Here is a 25,849-nt window from a genome sequence, read left to right on the forward strand (position 1 = left end):
ACAAGCAATTTACACCCTAAATGGTAGTGAACTAGGGATAACCACACACGAGAAGGATTTGGGAATTGTTATAGACAACAAATTAGGTAGCAATATGCAATGTCAATCTGCCGTTGCTAAGGCCAGTAAGGTTTTGTCATGTATAAATAGGGGCATAAATTCTCGAGATGAAAATATAATTTTGCCTCTTTATAAATCGCTGGTAAGACCACACCTTGAATATGCTGTGCAATTTTGGGCACCTGTTCTAAAGAAGGATATCATGGCACTAGAAAAAGTGCAGAGACGAGCTACAAAATTGATAAAAGGAATGGAGCATTTTAGTTATGAAGAAAGGTTAAAAAATTTAAATCTCTTCAGTTCGGAAAAAACGCGCCTTAGAGGGGATATGATAACATTATACAAATATATTCGGGGCCAGTACAAACCATTATCTGGAAATCTATTCATAAACAGGGCTGTACATAGGACACAAGGTCACACATTTAGGCTTGAAGAAAGGAGATTTCATCTAAGGCAAAGAAAAGGTTTTTTTACAGTAAGAGCAATAAGGATATGGAATTCATTGCCGGAAGAGGTGGTTTTGTCAGAGTCTATACAGATGTTTAAATTGCAATTGGATAAATACTTGCAAAAACATAACATACAGGGATACAATTTCTAATTAGTGGGCTAATAGCTGCTTGATCCAAGGAGACATCTGACTGCTATTTTGGGGTCAAGAAGGAATTTTTTCCTAGTTTGTTGCAAAATTGGAAGCGCTTCAGACTGGGGTTTTTGCCTTCTTTTGGATCAACAGCAAAAGCATATGTGAGGAAGGCTGAACTGGATGGATGCAAGTCTCTTTTCAGCTATGTAACTATGTAACTATGTAACTATGTAACTATGTAACCATAACACGTGCATTCTGTTTTGAGGTATGTACAGAGGGAATATGGGTGTTGGAAATCAAGGGACCTATTCAGAAGAAAGAGGTTATTGGAAACGTGGGGGCTGTAAAAAGGAATGTTTTCTAGAGCTGCCTTAAGAAATGCAATTTTAATGAGAGGGTCCTAAAATGAACAACTCCTGCAAGGAGAGAAGTATCCAGTATGAAGAGTAAGAAGTGTAGGGAAGGGGGTCTATAATGATAATGAAACCATTTTCTATGTAATTACTTAAAGTTCAACGTTATTTCAAAGGGAATTTCAAAATGTTGGCTTAAATAGCAAATCAGATAAATTCTCCAAGTCAATCCTGTTTTCAGTTTGCTAGTTTTACCTTAAATTTGAAAATCAGTGCATTAACTCTGAATTCCTGTCAGTTCTCATATTAATAAATAACCATGTCAACAGATATTAAAGTAAATCCACAGTTCTGATGTATAAAGAGTAGACACTTGTCTGTAGTGTTTTATATGTGGAGTATGTCCTATTTTTTTTTTTCATTTTACAAAAAGTGCAGATTTCTTGAGAAATTATCATTTTTATAAATAAAACTTGTCATCTCCAACACCCCCAAGCTGTCAAACAGACAAATGGTTTTGTTCCTTCCTGGTTTGGTTAGCTCAGTGGAGCTAAACTCAAAAGGCAGCAACTGCCCAGAGCACCTGCCTTGCAAAGACTTCTCGTTGAGATGCATTGGGAAGTCTGTGATTGGTCAGCCCAAAAAAAGACTGCAGGCAAGAGATATGCTGCTTTTGCAGTTTGTTTTGAGATACAACCACAATTAATAATAACATGGATGCATGTTTTCATTGGGGTATATCTACTAAACAGTGATATATATATTATTTTTTGTATTTGTGCAGTGGAGTGTCCCTTTAATGACTTATTGTTAATGTATGAGACTTTATACCAGTAATAACAAGTATAACATTTGAAAAGGTCAGCATTTTAAGACATTCTGAAGCAAAATATGTGACAAGGCATTGCTTTGCTAAAATTGGTATTACAAGTAATTGACAAAAATGTAAAAATTAAACGAAAATATTCTAGTTGTAAAAATATCTAAATTTGCCAAGTCACACAATTTCCCTTCGAATTTATTTTGTCCTAAAATCAACAACTTGTCAGTTTATAGATTATTGAATACGGATTATTCACTGTTTAGTGAATACACTCGTTAATATCTGTCAGATTCCAGAGCAGACCTTTTTTCTTTATTGTATCTTATTTTATTAGGAATGGACCTTCATTTGCATAACCTATAGCTTATCATCAACACATGTTCGGAGGGCATACAGACATGTCTCTCCCCAATCCCAAACAGTGCTAGGTAACTGCCATCGTCCTGCCATCAAACCTAGATAACAAAAAATATTATTGCTGAAGCCACCTAAAACCCCAAATTGAAGAGATATGTTTCCAGATTTTTAATATGACACATTTGTGACACGAGACATATCGACAGAAATGAAAATATGTTCTCATTCCAAGCAGTGGAATGTTGTTTTGAAGGGTCTAGATATGATATCATGTAGCCCAAGGCATTTTGTTTTAGTAGTGGAATCCACTCTGTTATTCATTTTCTGTTTTTCTTTGAACTTTCTCTGTTTGAAGAGATGAATACCAAAGTACTGTATCTTACATAATAGTTCTTCTGTTAGACCTGATTTCCATTGAATGGCATGCTATGATGTTTTATATAGAAATAGGGTTGATCAAAGGCATTTGATGTCAGTGCTGGAGTCATTAGTGAGTTCTCAAAATTGTACATTTAGCAGCCATCATGTACCTGTGAATTATCATATTAAAACCGGGTTTTGTAGCCTTACATTTAGGTCACGTGCTATCATATTTAAGTATGTGCTGCTCATTTAAGCTATTTTAAAGTACATAAACTGTTACCATTTTATTAGGAGTGCTTTATAGTCGTACTACGTTTCATTGTGAGTCAGTGTGGCATCCTTCCGCTAACGATGGGGAGTTTCAGGACTAAATCACAACAGGAGCTGATAAACTGTGATTGCATTGAAGGGTTAAAATGTATATTTATCAGTGGGTAAATACTAGGTTTGAATATGACACTGGACAGGTAACTACCCACTGTCTCAGTATGAAACCTGATTTCTTGATAAGGTTTGTCAATACATAGATACACAGGGTATATGGTATTTTGCTTCTTTGGAACATTGGAAATCACTTGCACATCTGTAATAACGGTGGCACAGATTCCATTAACATTTATTATTTACAATTAATGAAACTATGCACTCAGCTGTATTGTATACTTAAGGGGACATTATAATCACCAAAACAACTTTAGCTTTGTGAAGCAGTTTTGGTATATAGATCATGCCCCTGCAGTCTGCTAATTTCTCTGTCATTTAGGAGTTTAAATCGCTTAGTTTATACAGTCCTAGTAACACCTCCCTGCATGTGACTTACACAGCCTCCCTAAACACTTCCTGTAAAGTGAGATCTAATGTTTACACTTCCTTTATCACATATTCTGTTTAATCTATAATTTCGTAGTTTCTGCTCTATTAGTAGCTTTCTAGGCCTTGCAGGAGCCTCCCCTGTGCGATTCAAATTCAATTTATAAAGCAGGAGACAACAACTAAAGTAAACATCATTAAAAATGAAACCATATTTTAACATGCAAGATGCGTTGGTCACAGCAAGGGTAGGAGTGGCTAAAGCTGCATAAACAGAAACAAAAGTGATTTAACTCCTAAATGGCTGAGAATTGAGCAGTGAAACTTCAGAGGCATGATATTTACGCCCAAACTGCTTCATTAAGCTGAAAGTGTTTTGCTGACTATAATGACCTTTTTTAACCTTTTAGCAGCTGTTGTACATTTTGTATTGGATTTATTCAGATTTCTTTTTCTGTATAGTCTGGATGGCACCAGGTACCACCTATATATACTTATACTGATGTATATATCTTTCACCAAATATACACCGTAATGCCATTCCTCCTTGTTAAATGATTTACCCAAATCTGTTTCCCATTTAACTAGGGTATCTTCTTTAATATCTTGGGGATTCTGATTTATGAAACCTCATGAATTAGATACTATTTTCTTTTCATGATTTGCATTAATAAAAGTTTCCTAGGGTAAACATTTCAACCATTGTACCCCTGCTAAGACATTTATTTAACCAAGGTATGACAAACAATATCTCTGATAGATCAAATTTAGTTCGACTTTTTGAAAAGGGCATAATCATATCATTTTGTAGAATATCTGAAAGCTTTAAAATATTATTTTTCCAATGTCTTTGATAAGTATTTGAATAAATTCCATTGGAGCAGAGTGTAAAAATCATTACCTTAAACTTCTTTTTCTGCAACACTAGTGTATTTTATACGCTTTTGATTTTGGGGTTTGTTAACTGTAGATTTTTAACGATATTCAAATTAGTCTAAATTAAATGGATCCATGCTTCCGCGATCTTTTCTCTCCATTCTCAGCCATAACTGCCTAACTTCAGAAGCGACATCCAAAGCTAATAGATGTGAAACTTTGCATGCAGCATGGACACTGAATATCTGGAAAAGAAACTACTAATTTTGAGACTTTTTTTTACATAATATATTCTGAGCGATCAGTCGTTTTTTTTTACCTTGCCAAATTAATTCAAATCGAACTCTCTGGAACTGCAGAAAAATTAAATACTGCACTCTAAGAGGAGTATTACGTATCAGATAAATTAGTTTAGGAATCAAATATGCATTAAAGATGTTAACCCTACTCACCCAAGAATGTTCTAATCCCTTCCATACAGACATTTGTTTTTTAGATCCTGGTTATTATATTTTATTAACTCATCAAGATTTAGCATTTATTTAACTCCCTAATACTCAATCGATGTTGTATCCCAATCAAATTAATGTATTTCTCTTTATACTTGTAACAGAGCTCCCTGTACCCCGGCTGGAACCGGGGAAACTGCCACTCTTCTGGAGCCTCTCTGTCCTGGAACAAGATAGGGGACTAGCTCTCTAGTCCTTACAAGGACTTCCCACGCCGAATCCTTCACAGGCTGGAACAAGGTGCTGAGCAGTGATTATAGTCCTTCCTCTCCCAGTAACTAGACGACACATAGTTCTGGGAGTACAACTGGTTTAATGCATTCAAACACCACCTTTTTTATACACAGACACAAGCAGGGGGTCTCCATTGTCTTCACCACAAGCCCCTCCCAGGAATCTCTGGACCGGTAAGCTAATTATCTCCCAGGAACAGAGAGGCAAACATAAAAATATAAAACATAAAAATACCCCAAAACTTAATAAAAACATAAAATAACCCAACAAATAATACATTGTATTATAATATTATAATAGCCCTAGTCTGAGCTCCCAAGTTCTCCAAATAGCGCTCAGATCCATACAGTGTAGGGGAAATACTTGGGGAGATAATTGGCTAAAATTTTGCATACAAAAATAGAAGAAAACCCATACGGGGATGGGGCCTTTCCTGATTTAACACTTTTAATCGCCTCTTTAGCGAAAAAGGTTTTCAAGGTTCCTATATTATGTTTGGATAGTCTTGGAAGTTTGAGTTTATATAAGAAAGTTCTAATATGTTTTGGGGGACTATCGTTTATTTTAAGATCGCCTTAAGAAGTGTCATATTCTTGATATTTAAATGTATGTGAAGCTTGTGTAGGGTTACTGCACCTGAGGAAGACGATTTTGTTCGTCGAAACGCGTTGTGCTATTGGTACTTACCTATGAATAGCATCATTACAACTTTCATGTAAGAATTTTTATACTTTTTATGAATAAATGTGAATACTTGCGTTTGTAACTGGTGTGCCTGTTCTACATTATTCATTTCGAGGAACAAGCTTCACACAGAGGAATTCCCTTTGGATTTTCCCTGCTACAAAACACCATCACCCGAAAACAGACTGTCAGAAAATGGTCATACTATTGAACCCCCAGGCATCTGATCTCTGCTTAAATATCTGATTCTGTTTACATATTTTGTTTATTGGGTATATATACCACCACAGTGCATGCTTCACATTTTATTCTGTGGTATCACATATCTGCGCTGCACACTATTCTTTATTGTTTGCATATTCTTGAAGTGTTTGTCTGATTAGATTTGGAGATAATCATACTTTATTGCTGACTAATTGTGTTTTTTTTTTAGTTTATTTGATATTTTATTATTATAGTCATATTTGCCATATAATGCCATATAATGTCATATAATGCCATATTTGCTTTAATATTAAGATAGCTTTGTTAATTTTTTTTTCATTCATTTTACAATTATCAGACTTCTATGTTTCTTAGTTTCCAAAAGTGCTACCAAGTAGCTATTATGTCTCCTTATGGATTGTTTCCACAAAATACAGTTCTAACAATATGAATAATAATAATAATCATAATAATAATCATAATAATAATATGTCTAGGATTGGTTGACCTAGTCGAATAGGACTTTAGTGGAGGAAGACTAAATCAAAAAAACATAAAAACTAGAGCATAAAAACCTAAGTTTTCCCTGTAATGTATTAACGAGGGTATTTCTCTGACTTTCCATATTTGATATCTTATAAAAACTGTAGTAAGAGCTTTATTAACTCCTTAAGGACTGTGGACATACTAGGTAGGTCTGACAAAAACTGTCCTTAACGACTACGTACGTCCGTGGCAAATATATTACTTACCCAATCGCCGCCGTTTCCCCGCTGGCGATCGGTATTGCTCCCGGTCAGTCCCCCTCGGCAAATTAGGCCCCCATGGGCCATGTGATCGATATGAAAGAGTGATAACATGGCCTCAATAAGCATCCATAGTGCTGCCTGCAGGGGAACTGCCTAAACTGACAGGCAGTCTCTCTGCTTCATGAGAGAGATATATATACATATATTATATCTATATATAATATGTATATACATCATGTCATACTAAGTGTATTTTTATATTAATATATATAGGTATATTAATATAAAAATACACCAAGTGGGTTAATCTCATAAAACAGACATTAGGCTGTTAGAGTAGGACCCGGCAAAGACGGGGTACATTGAAGTTGCGGCAGGCTTATGCAATATATGATCATGTAATGTAACTAAACTCCCACTAATTTTGCCTAGCTTAGATCAAAATGCACTTAGAACAAAATTATATATATATATATATATATATATATATATATATATATATATAAATAAAAATACAAAATATATATCCATATACATAATTACATAAATAATTTTATAAATATACACGTAGACCAAATATATAAATATGTATATATATTTCAATTCTACGTGCATATTTATGTAATATTTTTACATAATTAAGTAATTTTATTGATTGCAATTTGAGGGACCTGCCTGACAACCCAGGCCGAAAGTCCAGAGAATTTAATTTGCTAGCACTGTATTTAACTCTGTAACTTTTCATGACACCCTAAAACCTGCGCAGACTTCGCTGAACACAAATATTAGTGTTTCAAAACAGTAAAACATATCACAGGGATGATATTGTCAGTGAAAGTGAAGTTTTTTTCATTTTTCACACACAAATGGCACTTTCACTGATGATATCATTGTTGTGATACATTTTACTGTTTTCAAACACTAATATATGTGCTCAGTGAAGTCTCCCGAGTATAACAGTACCCCCATCTACAGGGTTTATAGTATTTTTATGAAAGTTACAGGGTCAAATATAATACTTGATTTTGGCTAGTGTTTGTGACTAGGTGGCTACTAAAAAAGACTATACATACCCCATATTGAATATTCTGGTCTGTCTATTTTAAAAAAGACATACACATGTGAGGTGTGATTTAAAGATAACAGGGTTACAATGTCACTATGGATACATTTTAAATATATATATTTTGAAACAGCAATGTCATACTTGTACTTATTGCCCTATAACTTGCAAATAAAATTAAGAACATGTTAACATTGGGTATTTCTAAACTCAGGACAAAATTTAGAAACCATTTAGCATGGGTGTTTTTTGGCAGTTGTAGATGCATAACAGATTTTGGGGGTCAAAGTTAGAAAAAGTGTTCTTTTTAATTATTTTCATCATATTTTATAATTTTTGTTATAGTATATTTTATAATTTATGTTATAGTATAGTATATTATATGATGAAAATAAGGGTATCTTTAGAAAGACTATTTAATGGCGAGAAAAAAATGTATAATATGTGTGGGTACAGTAAATGAGTAAGAGGAAACGTACAGCTAAACATCAACAGCGCAGAAATGTAAAAACAGCCCTGGTCCTTGTCAATAAGAAAATTGAAAAACAGTCTGGTAACTAAGGGGTTAAATATCTGTTAATTCAAGTATCCTCAAGTAATATTTATTTGAAATCTGGAATGGATAGCAAGCACAGACATATATACCGAAAAGTTTTATTATAAAAGTTTTATCATATAAGCTTATCTTTGACAGATATATTGGGGAGAAATATATTTTAAAGACTATGCAACAGCCCTTATTGTTACATAATTTAGACAAAGTAGAAGGAGTAATCCCATCCTTGCACATTAAACAGCTGTGAAAATTCAGGTGAATAAAATAACAAATACTCCCAACTGTTTCCAAGTAACCTACCTAATATATATTTATATAAATTTGGGGATGCAGCATTGGAAAATGCCATTATTACGATGAAATAATATATTATTAATATTATTATTATTATATTTGTATCTATTGTACAATTACCTGGCTTTTAGATTGGTTACTACACAAAGTATAAGTAAATGGCACTTCCACAATACTTGCACAACATTACAACATTGGGTGACATAGTGTTCCGCCAACACCCTCAATTAGTGAACATAAGATAGATATACACACAGTGTGCAGAACACAGCAAGTATACACACACCCTTCAACCCCTTAAGGACACATGACGTGTGTGACATGTCATGATTCCCTTTTATTCCAAAAGTTTGGTCCTTAAGGGGTTTAAGTGCAAAATGTGTCACACAGTATACACTATGTCAAAATGCTGAGTACCTAAAAAGAAAAATAACAAATAATAATGCAACACTGTTTATAGTGAAGAGCAATGTCCCCACTTATTGTCGAACTCACAGACTCCAAGTATCAAAGCACCTTAAGGTTGCCTTCCCTATGAGAAAGGTCAGGATCCTCTGTATGCTGTTAGCACCCTGGATATCAATCAGGAACCAGGTCGGTAAGCATAAATGGATTTATTGACTTCACAATAGATAAAAAGTATATAAAATGTAAAAGCAATACAGTCCTACGCGTTTCGTTTCATAGAAACTTCCTCAGGGACCAAAATATGCACAGCGAAGAAAAACTAATTGTATATAACACCAAATCCATAAGTATAACAATTTTTATATGCAAAATTTTACTGCACTTTAAAGGGTGTGTATACTTAGTGTGCTGCACACTGTGTGTAATTGAACAATAGATATAATTACAGACTGCTACTTCAGCTTGCAAAGAAGCTCTGTAGGCTTCCTAGATCTGTCTCCTTTCTCACTTTACAAGGACAAGAATACAGTCAATATATTTGACCAAAGCAACAGGGGAGTGCAATTTAGTGGTGGATCCAGGGAAAATGCAGAGGCTCTCCACTGCCAGCCACAGCAGTGCCGGCGCTATCCATTTGCCAGCTCTGCAGTGTGCCTTCACGGACCGGAGGCACTTTGCTGGCAGCTGGCAGGGGAGGCATAGAGGACCCAGGAGCTCTTACCTGCAGCTCCTCCGGGTTCTCCTCTCGTGAGCACAGAGCTGTCACGTCCTGCTCAGTTCTGTGGAGATGTCTGGCCTTGGTTTCTAGTATCCAGTACTCTTGTTACAATTCTTGTTTAGTTTTTCTATTCTATGTCTGGTTTTCTTTATGCTGGGATTTCTGGGTTCATTCCTGTAATCCATCCCTGGGATTCTCAGTCTCCAGGTTTCATTTAAATGTTTGTTTTATGTTGCCACACCCGTTTGTTTTCCATCATTCACTCTGTTTCAGTGTTCCTGCAGGCAGCTCCTCAAGGCGTCTGCCCTTTCTTGCAGGTAAGTGCTATATATGTCTTTTGGTTGTTTTAGCATACATTAGGCAGTGTAGGACCTGCCAGATATGGGGTACATTGGCGTTGTTGGCAGGCTTATGCAATGTATGATCATATAGTGTGACTAAATCCCCATATTTTCCATATGTAGTACTTAGTTATTTCTCCTCTTGTTTTGCCTGTTATCTTGTCTTGTTTTAGTTTATATACCCAGTCCATGTACAGTCCTGTCCAGTCATGCCCATGTTATGTTCATGTTTTCCTCATGTCTTGTGTATATGTTCTGGGTTTAGCGTACTATCCTTCTCTGGTTCTGGGTTCTTCTAGTTTTGTCTTGTTTCCTTGTTTGGTTCCTATCTCTAGTCTTGCCTTGTTTCTAGTACTGGATACAATCATGCAGCAGAGCCTCCCTATTCAGCTCCTGGGAGGTCTGCTAATTTTCATGCTCCTAGTTCCTGGTATCCGCTTAAGCTGATTCAGGGTCTTGGTATGTGGCTGCACAAATGCTGGTGCTCAACACCAGGGGGCGTGCGGTTACCCTGCACCAGACCCTGCTAATCCACCTCCACGCTGAAGACTCCCACTTAACATCAGGCATATTGGGTCCCGGTCCATGCGCCGCCGCCTGGACAATGTGTCTGGGTTCCAGGCACCGGACAAGAGCATTGCCGTGGTTACCACTTGGGGCAGACCGCCTGGTACCCCGACTGGGTACCTCTGCCAATCGCTGCTTTCTATTGCTTACCGAGTACCACAAGCACCGCACCAGACACCATCAGCACTGTAGTCCCCACTTCCAGCGTTACAACTTGGTTGGGTTCTCGCTGTCCTTCACCCACCCTGGACCCAAGACCAGGATCTACCTTCCAGTGGGTAGACCTCTCCTCCAAGAGCAATAGTGGCCCATAGTTGGTGGGCAAGAGGCTGGCTAGCAGGCCCCTCCAACACGTGATGAGGTTCAGTACGTCACACCACTTGAGTTCACTCTCCATCAGACCACCAGGGATTCTCCACTAGGACCACCAGGGAATGCCTTGTAATGTTTCCCCTCCCAGTCAAGAGGTAAGATGGAAGGGGGGATACAAAGATTATTTGTTTAATTTAAAAAATAAAATAAAAAATATTAATTTATTTAAAATTTTAGATAATTATAAAAAATACAATTATATTCTCAAGTCATAGTCACACTGCACCCTTCACACACACACACAGCACCCCTCACACACACACACTACACCTCTCTCACACACACACTGCACTGTTCACACACACATATTGCACCCACACACAGCACCCCTCGCACCCACACACACTACACCCCTCTCACAGACATACTGCACTCTTCACACACATTGCACCCACACAGACACACAGCACCCCTCAAACACACACTGCACCCCTCACACACTCATACACACACCACTATTCACACACACACACACACAGCACCCCTCACATGCACACAGCACCCCTCACACGCACACACACAACACCCTTCACACGCACACTGGACCACACACATACAGCACAACTCACACACACTGCACCCCTTCACACACACACACACACTGTACTCCACACACACACATAGATTGCAACCCTCACACACACATTGCATCCCACACACACACACACACTACTGCACCTATCCCTGCAGACCACAGGTAAGTTGTCAATCTGTTCTTAAACAAGTTTACTAGCTACTCTGGGTGGGCTCAAAGGCACTCATGGCACCATAACCACTACAAAGGGTTGTAGTGGTTATTGTGCTGGGATTGTTCCTTTAAATAATCTACTAGTGCCCCTCCCGAGATTAGGTTCTGGATCCGCCCCTGGTGGGATTGCTATTCCCTCTGAACCAGGTGGGAAGAATGACAGGGATTCAGAATACAACATTTGTTTCTCCTCTTGCTAAAGACTGTTGCCGGAGCATAGAGGAAAGTAGCTGCAGTTTAATGATATACATTTCATTTTGCAATGGTGTGCAATAGGAATCAAACTTTAGCCCATGCTTATGTGCTTTGGTCACAAACTGTAGTTTTGTCTTAATGTGTATCTGTTCTACAATAAATTATCCGCAGCCCATCAGTGGACCAAAAATGAACATGTAATACCTGAAGAGGACAGTATAATATATTTCCAGTATTATTCTTGGTTTTAAACCTAATGTGATATATATTACCAGAAGCTATTCAGTTCAATTTGTCAAATATTCATTAAGATTTACATTTTATTTCAATTACAGGTATTACAGACTGTTCTACAGCAATATTTATAGCTTAATTTGTCACGTTTACTTAGTTTCAGCTTTAACTGCTTGGGATTGACATTCCAGGTAGAAAATGTAATCCTTAGTACAAAAAAAAGTAAACAGCGCTTCTATTTGCTTTGGGGAAAAGCTCAGTTATTCCATAAAATGTACATAAGTGAAAAATATGTATATGTATGACCATGTACAAAATCTTCTAGATTAAAAAAAAAAAAAAAAGACTTTTCAGAGCCTTGCAATGTTCAAGCTATAAAGGGAGTGCAGAATTATTAGGCAAGTTGTATTTTTGAGGATTAATTTTATTATTGAACAACAACCATGTTCTCAATGAACCCAAAAAACTCATTAATATCAAAGCTGAATATTTTTGGAAGTAGTTTTTAGTTTGTTTTTAGTTATAGCTATTTTAGGGGGATATCTGTGTGTGCAGGTGACTATTACTGTGCATAATTATTAGGCAACTTAACAAAAAACAAATATATACCCATTTCAATTATTTATTTTTACCAGTGAAACCAATATAACATCTCAACATTCACAAATATACATTTCTGACATTCAAAAACAAAACAAAAACAAATCAGTGACCAATATAGCCACCTTTCTTTGCAAGGACACTCAAAAGCCTGCCATCCATGGATTCTGTCAGTGTTTTGATCTGTTCACCATCAACATTGCGTGCAGCAGCAACCACAGCCTCCCAGACACTGTTCAGAGATGTGTACTGTTTTCCCTCCTTGTAAATCTCACATTTGATGATGGACCACAGGTTCTCAATGGGGTTCAGATCAGGTGAACAAGGAGGCCATGTCATTAGATTTTCTTCTTTTATACCCTTTCTTGCCAGCCACGCTGTGGAGTACTTGGACGTGTGTGATGGAGCATTGTCCTGCATGAAAATCATGTTTTTCTTGAAGGATGCAGACTTCTTCCTGTACCACTGCTTGAAGAAGGTGTCTTCCAGAAACTGGCAGTAGGACTGGGAGTTGAGCTTGACTCCATCCTCAACCCGAAAAGGCCCCACAAGCTCATCTTTGATGATACCAGCCCAAACCAGTACTCCACATCCACCTTGCTGGCGTCTGAGTCGGACTGGAGCTCTCTGCCCTTTACCAATCCAGCCACAGCCCATCCATCTGGCCCATCAAGACTCACTCTTATTTCATCAGTCCATAAAACCTTAGAAAAATCAGTCTTGAGATATTTCTTGGCCCAGTGTTGAAGTTTCAGCTTGTGTGTCTTGTTAAGTGGTGGTCGTCTTTCAGCCTTTCTTACCTTGGCCATGTCTCTGAGTATTGCACACCTTGTGCTTTTGGGCACTCCAGTGATGTTGCAGCTCTGAAATATGGCCAAACTGGTGGCAAGTGGCATCTTGGCAGCTGCACGCTTGACTTTTCTCAGTTCATGGGCAGTTATTTTGCGCCTTGATTTTTCCACACGCTTTTTGAGACCCTGTTGACTATTGTCAATGAAACGCTTGATTGTTCGATGATCACGCTTCAGAAGCTTTGCAATTTTAAGAGTGCTGCATCCCTCTGCAAGATATCTCACTATTTTTGACTTTTCTGAGCCTGTCAAGTCCTTCTTTTGACCCATTATGCACACCTGATATAGGGTGTTGATGTCATTAGACCACACCCCTTCTCATTACAGAGATGCACATCACCTAATATGCTTAATTGGTAGTAGGCTTTCGAGTGTATACAGCTTGGAGTAAGACAACATGCATAAAGAGGATGATGTGGTCAAAATACTCATTTGCCTAATAATTCTGCACTCCCTGTATATACAAATTGGAAGGTTTTACATTATTGAAGAAGCACTCCAAACACCATAACTACTGCAGCACACTGTAATGGTTATAGTGCTAGGAGTCACTTGCACCATCCTACAGAAATAGTTCAAACTGTATTAAAATGTTTTGGCAACATATGTATGTCCTACTGGGTGTCTTAGATCAAAGCAGGACCACAATCAGTGGCTGAGATTGTCAGCAGAGGGCTCTCAGCCAATTAGTATGGTCCGGTTTTGACTCGCTTTGCTTTATAGAGCAAGCCAGTCTCTCCTTATAGAGAGGACCAGATACTGTGTAGGCATGGAAAGCAACAGGCAGAACCAACCCATGCAGTATGCGGGAGACAGGTAAACCCAGTTGGTTTCAGTGGTTAGGTTGCTTAGAGTGCTCCTTTAATACAATTGAGTTGTCCACATTTAAAAGTCAATTTTCACAAATACAATGTGGGTGCTCAGTAGTTCCCCTCTCTCTACTATCCATCTGCAAATGGTAAGATGGAGAGTAAGTTGTCCCATATCCCATAGGCTGAGTGGCAAGCATTAAAAGATGGACCCCCTAGTTCTGTGATGCCGCTGTCTAACAGGATATGTTTTATGTTTGCTTTTTCTATTCTGATTCACGGGTGTAAAGGACAGAGCTTATTACAATAATTGATAGGGACTACGATGGAGATGCCCAGTTGCAGGACAAATAGCTGCTGATTTCTACATTTCATTTTACTTTTCAGACTACACAAATACATATTTGTAAAATATAGAGATACGTTAACATAATATTACAAATACTCTTTATATGTGCACCGATCCATCAAAGTGTACTATTTTATATTTTTGGCTTTAGGTTTCATTGACATTTGTATGGATCACTTAGTCTGGTTTGATATACTCTACATATGCTAACCAATGCCATTCTTAATACAATATGTGTTTCTCACTTACTTAGCACTCAAGCATTAATACAATGATTACATTGTATCATCTTTTGTCATACTATTAAAATAATTTTGCTTCCTGATAGACACTCTATGGTGCCAAGTATTAACCTAAAAATGTAAAAAACACAAAACATATCAGATACTACTTTTTTTATTCTTTTAAATCCAGAGGAGGGTTGTAATGATTTATTAAGTACCGATTGAACTAATAAAGTCCAAAACATTTCATTCTAGTTTAGCTAAAGAAAATAATCAACAAAGTGACTAAAATCAGCAAAATACCATGTTACAGGCAAGGAAGTAACATATTAAGACAGATCGATTATATCAGAGGTTGGGTGGTTTGTAAAGGCAGGGTCTAAATCCACATCTAAACTGTAGTCAAAATACTTGCTTTAAATGTACTTACTTGGTAATATGATGACATCATTTCCAGCTTGTGGAGTGGTCGAATTATATCCTCCCCAACCTTTTCCAACCCCTTCCCAAGATGCTGGAAAGGACCACTTTAAAACTGGATGAGGTCGAGCACTTGGCACTAGAAAATAGAAACCCATCGAAAACTAATTTGAAATTTAATGAGACAATCTGATCCATCTGCAAGTAAAAAAATCACATCGATATGAGAGCTTCTGTTCCTAATTGTAGGTTCTCCTTATCTGATAAATGTATAATAGATTACAATCATTCTGCTGGGAAGATATTATGTATGTGGCATGTGCATTGTTTCAGCTTTTAATAAACTGTGATTGAAATGACTTTTTGAAAAATTATACAGAGAGATAGATAGGTAGTGCGTTCACAGTGGCAACTCAGGGGCGTGGCTAACACCGGAGCAAGATGGGCACATAAGCTTTAGCTCCTGCACATGGGCTCCACGAAAAGGCGAGTTTATCAGCCATAAAATGAAAGAAAACTACCAAAAGCAATATGTCTCAACCCAAACGAAAGAGACAAACTACGAAAACCGACAAGCATAACTTTTTTGGACAAAACACGCCGGCGGCGAAACTATCCGCACGAGAGCACAGCAACAAGATGGCGGAGATGAATCTGACGGCGGCGAACCGATAGACATGGCAGACCAAGCCCTAGAGGAAACAGTCACGAAGCAATTCCTACTGGAAAAACTTGATGCCCTATCTAACAGGCTGATGGCCAGCTGGATGTCTGGTCTGGCAAGCCTGAAAAAAAACATCGGGGAGCTGGGAGTCCGAACCTCACACGTGGAGGAAAGGCTGAAAGAAAACTCAAACGCCCATAATCAATTAGCACACCAAATGCAGACACTGCAATCCACAGTGACTACCATGGAAAATTAGTGGATATAGAAGATCAGGCACGCAGAAACAACATGCGTTTGTGCGGCATTCCTGAAACAATAATGCCAACAGATCTACAGGCCTACCTCCATGAGCTCTTTTCCGAGCACTATCTCCAGATACCCCGTCAGCTATGTTACTCCTGGATAGGGCACACCGAGTGCCTAAGCCCCGATACCTCCCAGACTCAATACCTTGCAATGTAATTATACGTGTACATTACCACCATGTAAAAGAAACATTGCTGAAGCAGAGCAGAAATAACCAGAATATCCCTTAAAAATTTGCCAATATCAAAGTGTTCCCAGTTCTATCAGCAGCGACACTCAGAAGGAGACCAGGTGGCACCAGGTGGCTTACCGGTGGGGATATCCGCTTAAGCTCATTGCAACCAGAAACCGAACAACAGAAACAGTACTCACACCAGAAGAAGGTGAACAACTCTTCGGTAAATGGAAGCTGCCCCGGCCGAGCAAACCACCAAACAGCAACCACATGGTAGCAAGGGAATGGAACAAAAAGTGACTTTAACCCCTTAAGGACCGGCCTGTTTTTGCGATGTTTGTACGTTAAGGACCAGAGCAGTTTTAACACTTTTGTGGTGTTTGTGTTTAGCTGTAATTTTCCGCTCTCTCATTTACGGTTCCCATACAATTTATATATTGTTTTTTTCACGACGAGAAGGGCTTTCTTTACATACCATTATTTGTATTATGTCATATATTGTATTAAAAAAAAAATAAGAAAATATGGTGAAAAATGTAAAAAAAAAAAACATGTTTTTGGACTTTTACTTGAAAAATCTTTTACTTATCTACAAAAGCTAATGAAAAAAACTGCTAAATAGATTCAAAATTTTGTCCCGAGTTTAAAAACACCCAGTGTTTACATGCTTTATTGCTTTTTTTGCAAGTTATAGGCCTATAAATACAAGTAGGAAATTGCTGTTTCAATATATATATATTTTAAATGTTTTAATAGTGACATTGTAACACCGTTATCTGTCATAAATGCCCGAAACACACCTAACATGTACATATTTTTTTTAAAGTAGACAACCCAGGGTATTCAAAATGGGGTATGTCCAGTCTTTTTTAGTAGCCACCTAGTCACAAACACTGGCCAAAGTTAGCATTTATATTTGTTTGTGTGTTAAAAATGCAAAAAACGCTAACTTTGGCCAGTGTTTGTGACTAGGTGGCTACTAAAAAAGGCTGAACATACCCCATTTGCAATACCTTGGGTTGTCTTCTTTTGCAAATGGTATGCCATCATGGGGCTAATTCTCATTCCTTGGCTACCATACGCTCTCAAAGGCAACCTAACCAATCTGACAAATTTCAATAAAAAAAAAAAAAAAGTAAAATCAAGCCTTATATTTGACCCTGTAACTTTCACAAACACTATAAAACATCTACATGTGGGGTACTGTTATACTCAGGAGACTTCGCTGAACACAAATATTAGTGTATCAGAACAGTAAAATATATCACAGCTATAATATCCTCAGTGAAAGAGCTGTTTGTGTGTGAAAAATGCAAAAAACTTCACTTTCACTGACAATATCATCGCTGTGATATGTTTTACTGTTTTGAAACACTAATATTTGTGTTCAGCGAAGTCTCACGAGTAAAACAGTACCTCCATGTACAGGATTTAGGGTGTCATAGAAAGTTACAGGGTTAAACACAGTGCTAGCAAATTAAATTATCTGGACTTTCGGCCTGGGTTGGCAGGCAGGTCCCTCGAATTGCAATCATTAAAATTACTTAATTAGGTAAAAATATTACATAAATATGCACGTATAATTTTAATATATATACATATTTATATATTTGACGTCTATGTGTATATTTATGAAATTATTTATGTAATTATGTATGTGGACATATGTATATTTCGTATTATATTTATTTATTTATACATAGATATATATATCATTACATTCTAAGTGTATTTTGAGATATATATATATATATATATATATATATATATATATATATATATATATATATATATATATATATATATATATATAATAAATACACAAGATCCAGCGCACTCTCCTATCTACTAAACAGCAACTTCAATGTTGACAGGTTTTATTAGTTTGTAAAAGTTTTTATTAAAAACACCTAATCTAGGCAAAAAAATGGGGATTTAGTTACATTATATGATCATACATTGCATAAGCCTGCCACAACGTCAATGTACCCCATCTTTGGCAGGTCCTACTCTCACAGTCTATATGTTTCCTATATATATATATATATATATATATATATATATATATATATATATATATATATATATATATATATATATATATCAATATCAAAATACTGTTAGAATAAAATTGCATATATATATATATATATTTTTTTTTTTAATTATTAAAAATTATTTTTATTGTTTGTTATTTATTTTTATTAACATATTATTAGTATTTTATAATAATATATATATACCATATATATAGTTATTATATATATATTGTATATATTCGTGTGTAATTTAAATATAAGTGTATTTTTATATTAATATACGTATATATAAATATAAAAATACACTTAGTATGACATTATATATGATATATATACCTATATTATATATAGGTATATATAGATATAATACATGTATATATATCATATATGTATATATATACATATTATATATTTTTTTTACACTGATTGTTTTTTTTTTTAAACTTTATTTTTGATTTTTCACTTGCAGGGAGACTGCCTGTCAGCACAGACAGTCCCCCTGCAGGCAGATACACAGACACCTATTGCGGTCATGTGATTGAGTGATCACATGGCCGTGGGGTCCTGATCTGCCGAGGGGGGACTGCCCGGGCAGACAGGCAACCCCCCTGGACCGGGAAGAGAGCTGATCGCCGCCGTGGGACCGACGGCGATCAGGTAAGTTGCCCAAGACCATTATGACGGTTCAGGACCGTCAGCGGTCCAAACGCACGTTTTACCACTGACGGTCCTGAACCGTCAGCGGTCCTTAAGGGGTTAATGGACTATCACCAGCCGTATCGTATACATGACTATTATTGCACACAGGGACTGGTAATGTATAAACACACATAACATTCCCACATAATGTTTAGGCCAATAGAATGCTGATAACACTATAACCCATATGCCAAATGTTACTCTCTACCGCCCCAACTCACCCATTAAAACCCGCCAAAAGGGGTCTTGACACAATACACACCCACTATGCCCATATAGGCGAGTAACAGCAGAAATCTATAAGCCGCATATACCAGGTATGGAGCTGCATAAATAAATAAAAATAAAAATAATAATGACAAGCAACTACCTATTCCTGTGACACCAACATATCTATCGAACAACATCCTTTAGGATGTCACGCCAGGCGTACGCAACACAAACTGTGCTGCTTTGAAACTCACAATGGCAAAGCTATAATTACCTCCTCAAGGTATTAATGAGAGAAATCACAACAATATACCAACACCAACTCTCAAAGATAGAGATGCACTAGGCGTCTACATACACCACAAGGTTCCCTCAGTTCCTACATGAAGGGACAATACATAAACAATTCAATCTAATATACCCCGTTGTTATAGATTTATCTTCCTAAAAATGTTTTAATGATTTTACTGGTAATCGCATTGTTTAAAATACCAATGTATATACCTATGTTAATTCTATGATAACCTTCAATGTATGAAAATCTGCAACGCCCCCCTCCCCCCTCCATTGTAACCATGGTGATGATAATACATACTCACCAACCGCCACTGCACTAAAAGTAGCGCACAATCCCAAAACCACTTGAAATGTTAACTGCTTCACAACAATGCACAAGTACCAGCCGCAGTGGCAACCCAAGGTCTCAGATCTGTATAAATAATGGAGGAGCCCATGCAGCCTCCTAGGTGGGCATCCTGCACATGCTCACCTCCCCCACGGCACCAAATATGGGTGCCTGTCAGGGCTTACCTGGGTGTGGGAGTCCGGCAGGCAGAGAAGTATGCTCACCCTTGCAAGAAAACACAGGCCAAGGTGATCAGGCAAGAATTCACCTGACCTGTGAGTCGGTGCACGGGGGCTGTGCAGGGTAAATCTAAAACGCGGTACAGGAACAATAAACCAGGAGAATAGTCGTGGGAAGCCAAGGGTCAAAGGAAGCCAGAAGTCAGGATAATCGGTGTACCAAGCCAGAGGTCAATAACAAACTGGAGAACAGGAAATAGCAGAATGATCACCAGAGTCAAGGAACTGACACTGCCTTCTGGGAGAGGCAGTGTTATATACCTGGCTAACGAGACATCAGGCTCAGGTGTAACATGAGTGACAGGAGATGTTCCAACAAATGTCCAGCTTCAGTACTAAACACTAGACAGGGCTAGATACAGGAAACAGAAGCGGAGAGATGGCTCAGAGGTAAGCCAAAGCACCAGAGCTGCCAAGGTCCCAGGTTCGAATCCTGACAGTGCCAAGCCCTCCATCAGGGCACTAATATATATCTAATATACTAATATAAATCCAGGCTCATGTTAAACCCACAGTTATTTTCACCCCTGCCTCAACCCCGAACCAACCTGACAGATTTAGATACACACCGGACAACCCAGGAAAACTACTCTATGCATACAATGCTGAATAAGACTAACAACCCAGAACCCTCACTTAAGAAAGGAACCACACTCGCATTCACCCTATGGATTCCAATTGTACAAGCAAAGCAACTAATACAAGAACGACCCTATACATACAAAATGTTTCCCTATAAACTTTAGCAGGATATCAGACTATGCTATACACAACGCACAGTCTCATATATTTAACACAGGTAATGAAAATATACTCACACAATGTTAGGGGACTAAACTCCCCCCAGAAACGTCACCTACTCCTGACAGAAGTCAAGAAGCTAGACGCGGCTGTGGTGTGTCTCCAGGAAACTCATTTTCAGCGCTTGAAACACCCCTCCCTAGGTCTGCAAACATACCCACACCAGTACCACTCCATGCATGCTCACAAGTCTAGAGGTGTTAGCATCCTAATACACAAATCTGTGGCATTTGAACTAATTAGACTCACAACAGACAGCAAAGGACGATACCTAATCCTCAGATGCAACCTCAATAACATGACATATACTATAGTCAAAATGTATGCACCTAATGATAACCCAAAACAATTTCTGCAACACTTACTGACCAAAACTAGCAACTTACAGCAAGTCCTCCTGATCTGCTGTGGCGATGTAAATCATATCCTTGAACCAGAATTAGACACCACACTCGACCCTAACACACCTCGATCGAAAAAACTTCACACAGCTTGTGCTCTCCTCAACAAACTCATATTACAATTTAACCTATACGACATTTGGCGCACTCTAAATCCCAGAGATAAAGATTACACCTACTACTCCCCTGTCCACAAAACACATTCAAGAATTGACAATTTTTTTACAACATCAGCAGGACTCCCTCAAACCCACCAATGCACACACGGGGACATCACGTGGTCTGACCATGCACCAGTCATCCTGACACTTACAGACACATTCACATATAAAGGCAGGGATCCTGGAGACTAAACAACTCACTTCTTTATGACCAAAATTTCTCCGAACACATAGACCAAGAGATAAAAACTCTTTGCCACTAACGACACCCCGCAAATGTCACCCTCGATATTATGGCAAGGGCACAAACCGGTCATTAGAGGCCTACTGATAAGTAGAGCATCTCATCTAAATAGACAACACCGGGCCACTCTTATGAGCCACCTTAAGCAACTAAGAGACACAGTGGCAACTCTATAAACAGCACATCGTGGGCACTAAAGATACCACAATCAAAACTGGGGGAAGCACTAATAAATGCCACCACTAAATCATATTAGTTGTGATTGTAGGGGGGATAGACACTGTAGTGGGTGTAGGGGAGGGATAGGGTTAGGGACTGTAGGTAGTGCAGGGGAGGGATAGAGGCTGAAGTGGGTGCAGGGGTAATATGGGCTTTAGTGGGTGCATGGGTAATAAAGGCTTTAGTGTAGTGCAGGACAGGGATAGAGGCTTTAGTGAATGTATGGGGATGGAGGCAGTAGTGGGTGTAGGGAACAATCTTTTTTTTCAAGTGTTATTATCCACCCTCCATGAGCCTTTGGTCAAAGAGAGGAGAATCCTTTTCCCTGCGGATCCGGTGGGAGAGTTAGTTCCTTCCAGCATGCAAGGGGAATGTGTCAGAGCATTGTCACGGTAACGCATTGCAACACTCGAATACAGTTTAGGCAGGGAGACCAAGTTCTCCCTCCTTCCACTCGGCATTAGGGCAGACTGAAGAACAATGTGAGAGGCACATGGGGAGGCTTAAGGCACCATCAAGACCCCCCTTACCCACCTCTAGTGACACCCATATGTGTTCAAATATATTTCAGTGAATTTTAAACTTATTCTAATATAATTATTTAAACATCTTCCTTTATCTTTATTTTACAACATTGTTTTATGTTTATTTTTTTTATGTGTTTTCTATATGTTGCATTACAATGGTTGGTAAATCCAAACAGCAATGCCCCTTTAAAAACACAACCTGCTATACACGCATGAATGATGCATGAATCTATTTCATTGTATCTTATTTTTTTTTAAAAGCATCAAACACAATGTTCAGTGAGCACCTGTTACTTTGAAGGCTTATTACGCAGCTGCTTTTTTAAACAAAAGTGCAACAAGAATCTAAAGGAATATTAACGTGTTATAATTACCATATGTATTTAAGTTGTTTTATTTCTAAAAGAAAGCTGATCCTTCCACCATAGACAGAGGCATCATTCCACAGCCTGGGGGCAAATAGTTTGTATTGAAATCCTGACCAAATTCATGCTCCTTCAGACCCCAAATTATAAAATCTGGACATTGTAAACTCGAACTATAGTGAAAAACCTCTATAATGTCCCCCCATTTCCCTGTCTTATGACTAGGCCTCGTCATTTCTGAAAGCATCCTCTGCATAGTTTGTGGCTATGGGTTAACTTTAGGGTAACTTTGAAAATAGCTGCAAATATCCCTGACAAAAAAATAAATAAAATTAACAGAAATCTTTGCATATCCGGAATAATAAGCCAAATAAAAATAAGTGAATATATACCATCACTGCTGCTGTGGGGACTAGCATTGACCGCATCCAGTATCATTCTAATACTTCAGGCCTTGCAGTAACAGTGTCTGTGGGAAATAGAACACTTTCTCCTATTGGAGCCAAAACAACGCAATTTCCCATGAAATGTTGGTACTTTATTGGCATTAATAAAGGGGATACATATTGAAGGGACAAGGTAGGTACCATAACTTTTACAGCCCATTAAAGTGGTTATAGTGCCTGGAGTCCCCTGGTGCAGTCCCTCCATTAATGTAAAATTCTAATTTTAATGAGTTTAACTCTTACCTTAGCCATAACAATGGATAGCAGCAATGGGCAGCTGTGATAGCCTGAGAAAGGTCAGCTGACACATCCAGGTAATTAATGCCACCCATTGCTGCTTGGGCTAATGCTGCTTCATTAGCCTTAGCAGCACAGACGGGTAGGGTGCTAAATAGGCCGCACTTTATAACCATTCAAAATTGGTTCAACATGGAACAGGCACTATAACTATTAAAGCCACTTGAATAAAATGAAGTAGTTATAGTGCATTTAATAATAAATACAAAATATTCAGTGCAGGGCCCCTTAAAGAAGCATTCCTGTTCCTGCTTAAGAGTGAGCCTGAATCCCTTCAATATTATAGATATTCTGTGATCTCTCAAGACAAGAATACAGAGAGGCTTATCTGTGCAGAGCAAAATCAAACAATTAACCCTTGCTTTTAATGGAAGCACCGTGTATATCAGACAAAAACACATGAATTAATAATAATTATACTCAGAAAGCTAATCGCTGATAAACATTCATTTTTGTAGGTGCAGATTTGTTTTTAATCCACATGTCCTTACTAGTTAGTTGGGTCTACGTTGTACACAGGCTGTGTATCCACAAGTAATAAAAGTATAAGCATAAAATGTCACTGTAAAGTAATTGTGCAGGTTAGAAGCTGAGAGACTGTCAAGATAGATACAGATGATACGGTGTTTATGGTACTTGCAGTGCCCTTTTAAGAGTAGTTGATTTATAGCTTGCTGTCACGGCAGTGTCATTTTATTTCATTTTATAAAGTATATTTTTGTTTGCTTTAAAATGACAGTTACACACCTGCTGTTGGCGTGACCGTGCCTCCTCCTGCTGTGAGCGTCACTCGTACTTGATTTTCACCGGCGACTGAGTGTGGAAAAATAAACACACATTATATAGCTGCTGGGAATAACTCAGGAAACAGAAAGAATGGGCAAGGAACAAATACTATCTCATAATCTGTCTTTTAATATTACCGGAATTTATTTCTCAAGCGGTCTAACCATCTGTACACAATTTACTGTTCGTGCAATAGATTTTAATATATATTTAGCCTTTTTCTTTTAATTTGATTTATTCTGAAATGACCGGTAACATCAAAGATTAACATACTATAAATCCCAAAGGTTGTTATATTTAAAGATGAAAATTGCTAATTGATCATTGTTATAGAATAATTATAAAACCCATAGGATACTACATAAAGGTGAAACATAAAGGTTTGAAGATTATCTGTTGCAGAATGTTTAAGATTGAAAACAGAGGATCTGCAAGCCAAGATCTGCTGAGGACATGCTTTTAATTTTACATATGTGCAAGAAAGTAAAGCCCTATGTGACTTTTGCAGTAACCTTAAAATACCTTAGGGTGCAGAAAAAGGATGTTAATTTTTCTTCAATTTTAGAATGCACCATGTTTCCATTCATAAATTGACTTTTTTACTTAAAGGAACACACAATGGATTTTTTTTTTTTTTAACGTTATAGTAGATATTTAACTCCCAACATTTCAAATAAACAAAGAGGAACACTTTACTTTTTAGGGGTGGGAGTTGGGTGTGTGACCAGGGGTGAGGCTGTTCTGAGTAACAGATAAATTACTAATAACTTTATGTAACTAAAATGCAATTTAAAAATGCAAAAATGCAAAAAATGCAAAAACCCAGGCTGATGCTTATACATAGTTATTGTAGTTGACATACACATGATTGTATTATTTCTTCTATACACCCAGACACAACAATAAAATGACATTAGGATAGAAAAGTGCGAGAGGTGGATTTTGGGTCAAAATAGGAACTGTCCCTCCTAAATAGGGATGCTTGGGACATATGGTAGATGGTAGATACACCCCTAATAAAAACATGCATGTGATGTAGAATTATTAAAAATCTTATTGTATTTATATTGAATTGCTGCTCTAACTCTGTATTAACCTGATACTGTGACAAATCCTCCATTTTGTCCTCATAACCTGACTTCTTCATATGAAAACTACATTACATGACAGAATTTCTCAGCACATCTAATACAATAGACAAGGACAGTATTCTCCATAAGGATATGACTAACCCAGGAACTGTTGAATTACCCCTAACTCGCAACAAAGTATAATTTAA

General features: G+C 37.6%; 1 protein-coding gene across 1 annotated transcript in view; it reads right to left on the reverse strand.

The window, feature by feature from the left end:
* Positions 1 to 25,849, reverse strand: part of PKHD1 (PKHD1 ciliary IPT domain containing fibrocystin/polyductin) — a 557,030-nt gene that overhangs the window by 219,661 nt on the left and 311,520 nt on the right. The window contains exons 49-50 of the mRNA XM_063441645.1: positions 24,532 to 24,597; positions 15,374 to 15,502 (exon numbers count right to left, since the gene is read on the reverse strand). Of these exons, the coding sequence (XP_063297715.1) occupies positions 15,374 to 15,502; positions 24,532 to 24,597 (195 nt within the window). The remainder of the gene's footprint in view (positions 1 to 15,373; positions 15,503 to 24,531; positions 24,598 to 25,849) is intronic.

This window comes from Pelobates fuscus, chromosome 2 (genome assembly GCF_036172605.1).
Source record: "Pelobates fuscus isolate aPelFus1 chromosome 2, aPelFus1.pri, whole genome shotgun sequence".
Taxonomy (NCBI): Eukaryota; Metazoa; Chordata; class Amphibia; order Anura; family Pelobatidae; genus Pelobates; species Pelobates fuscus.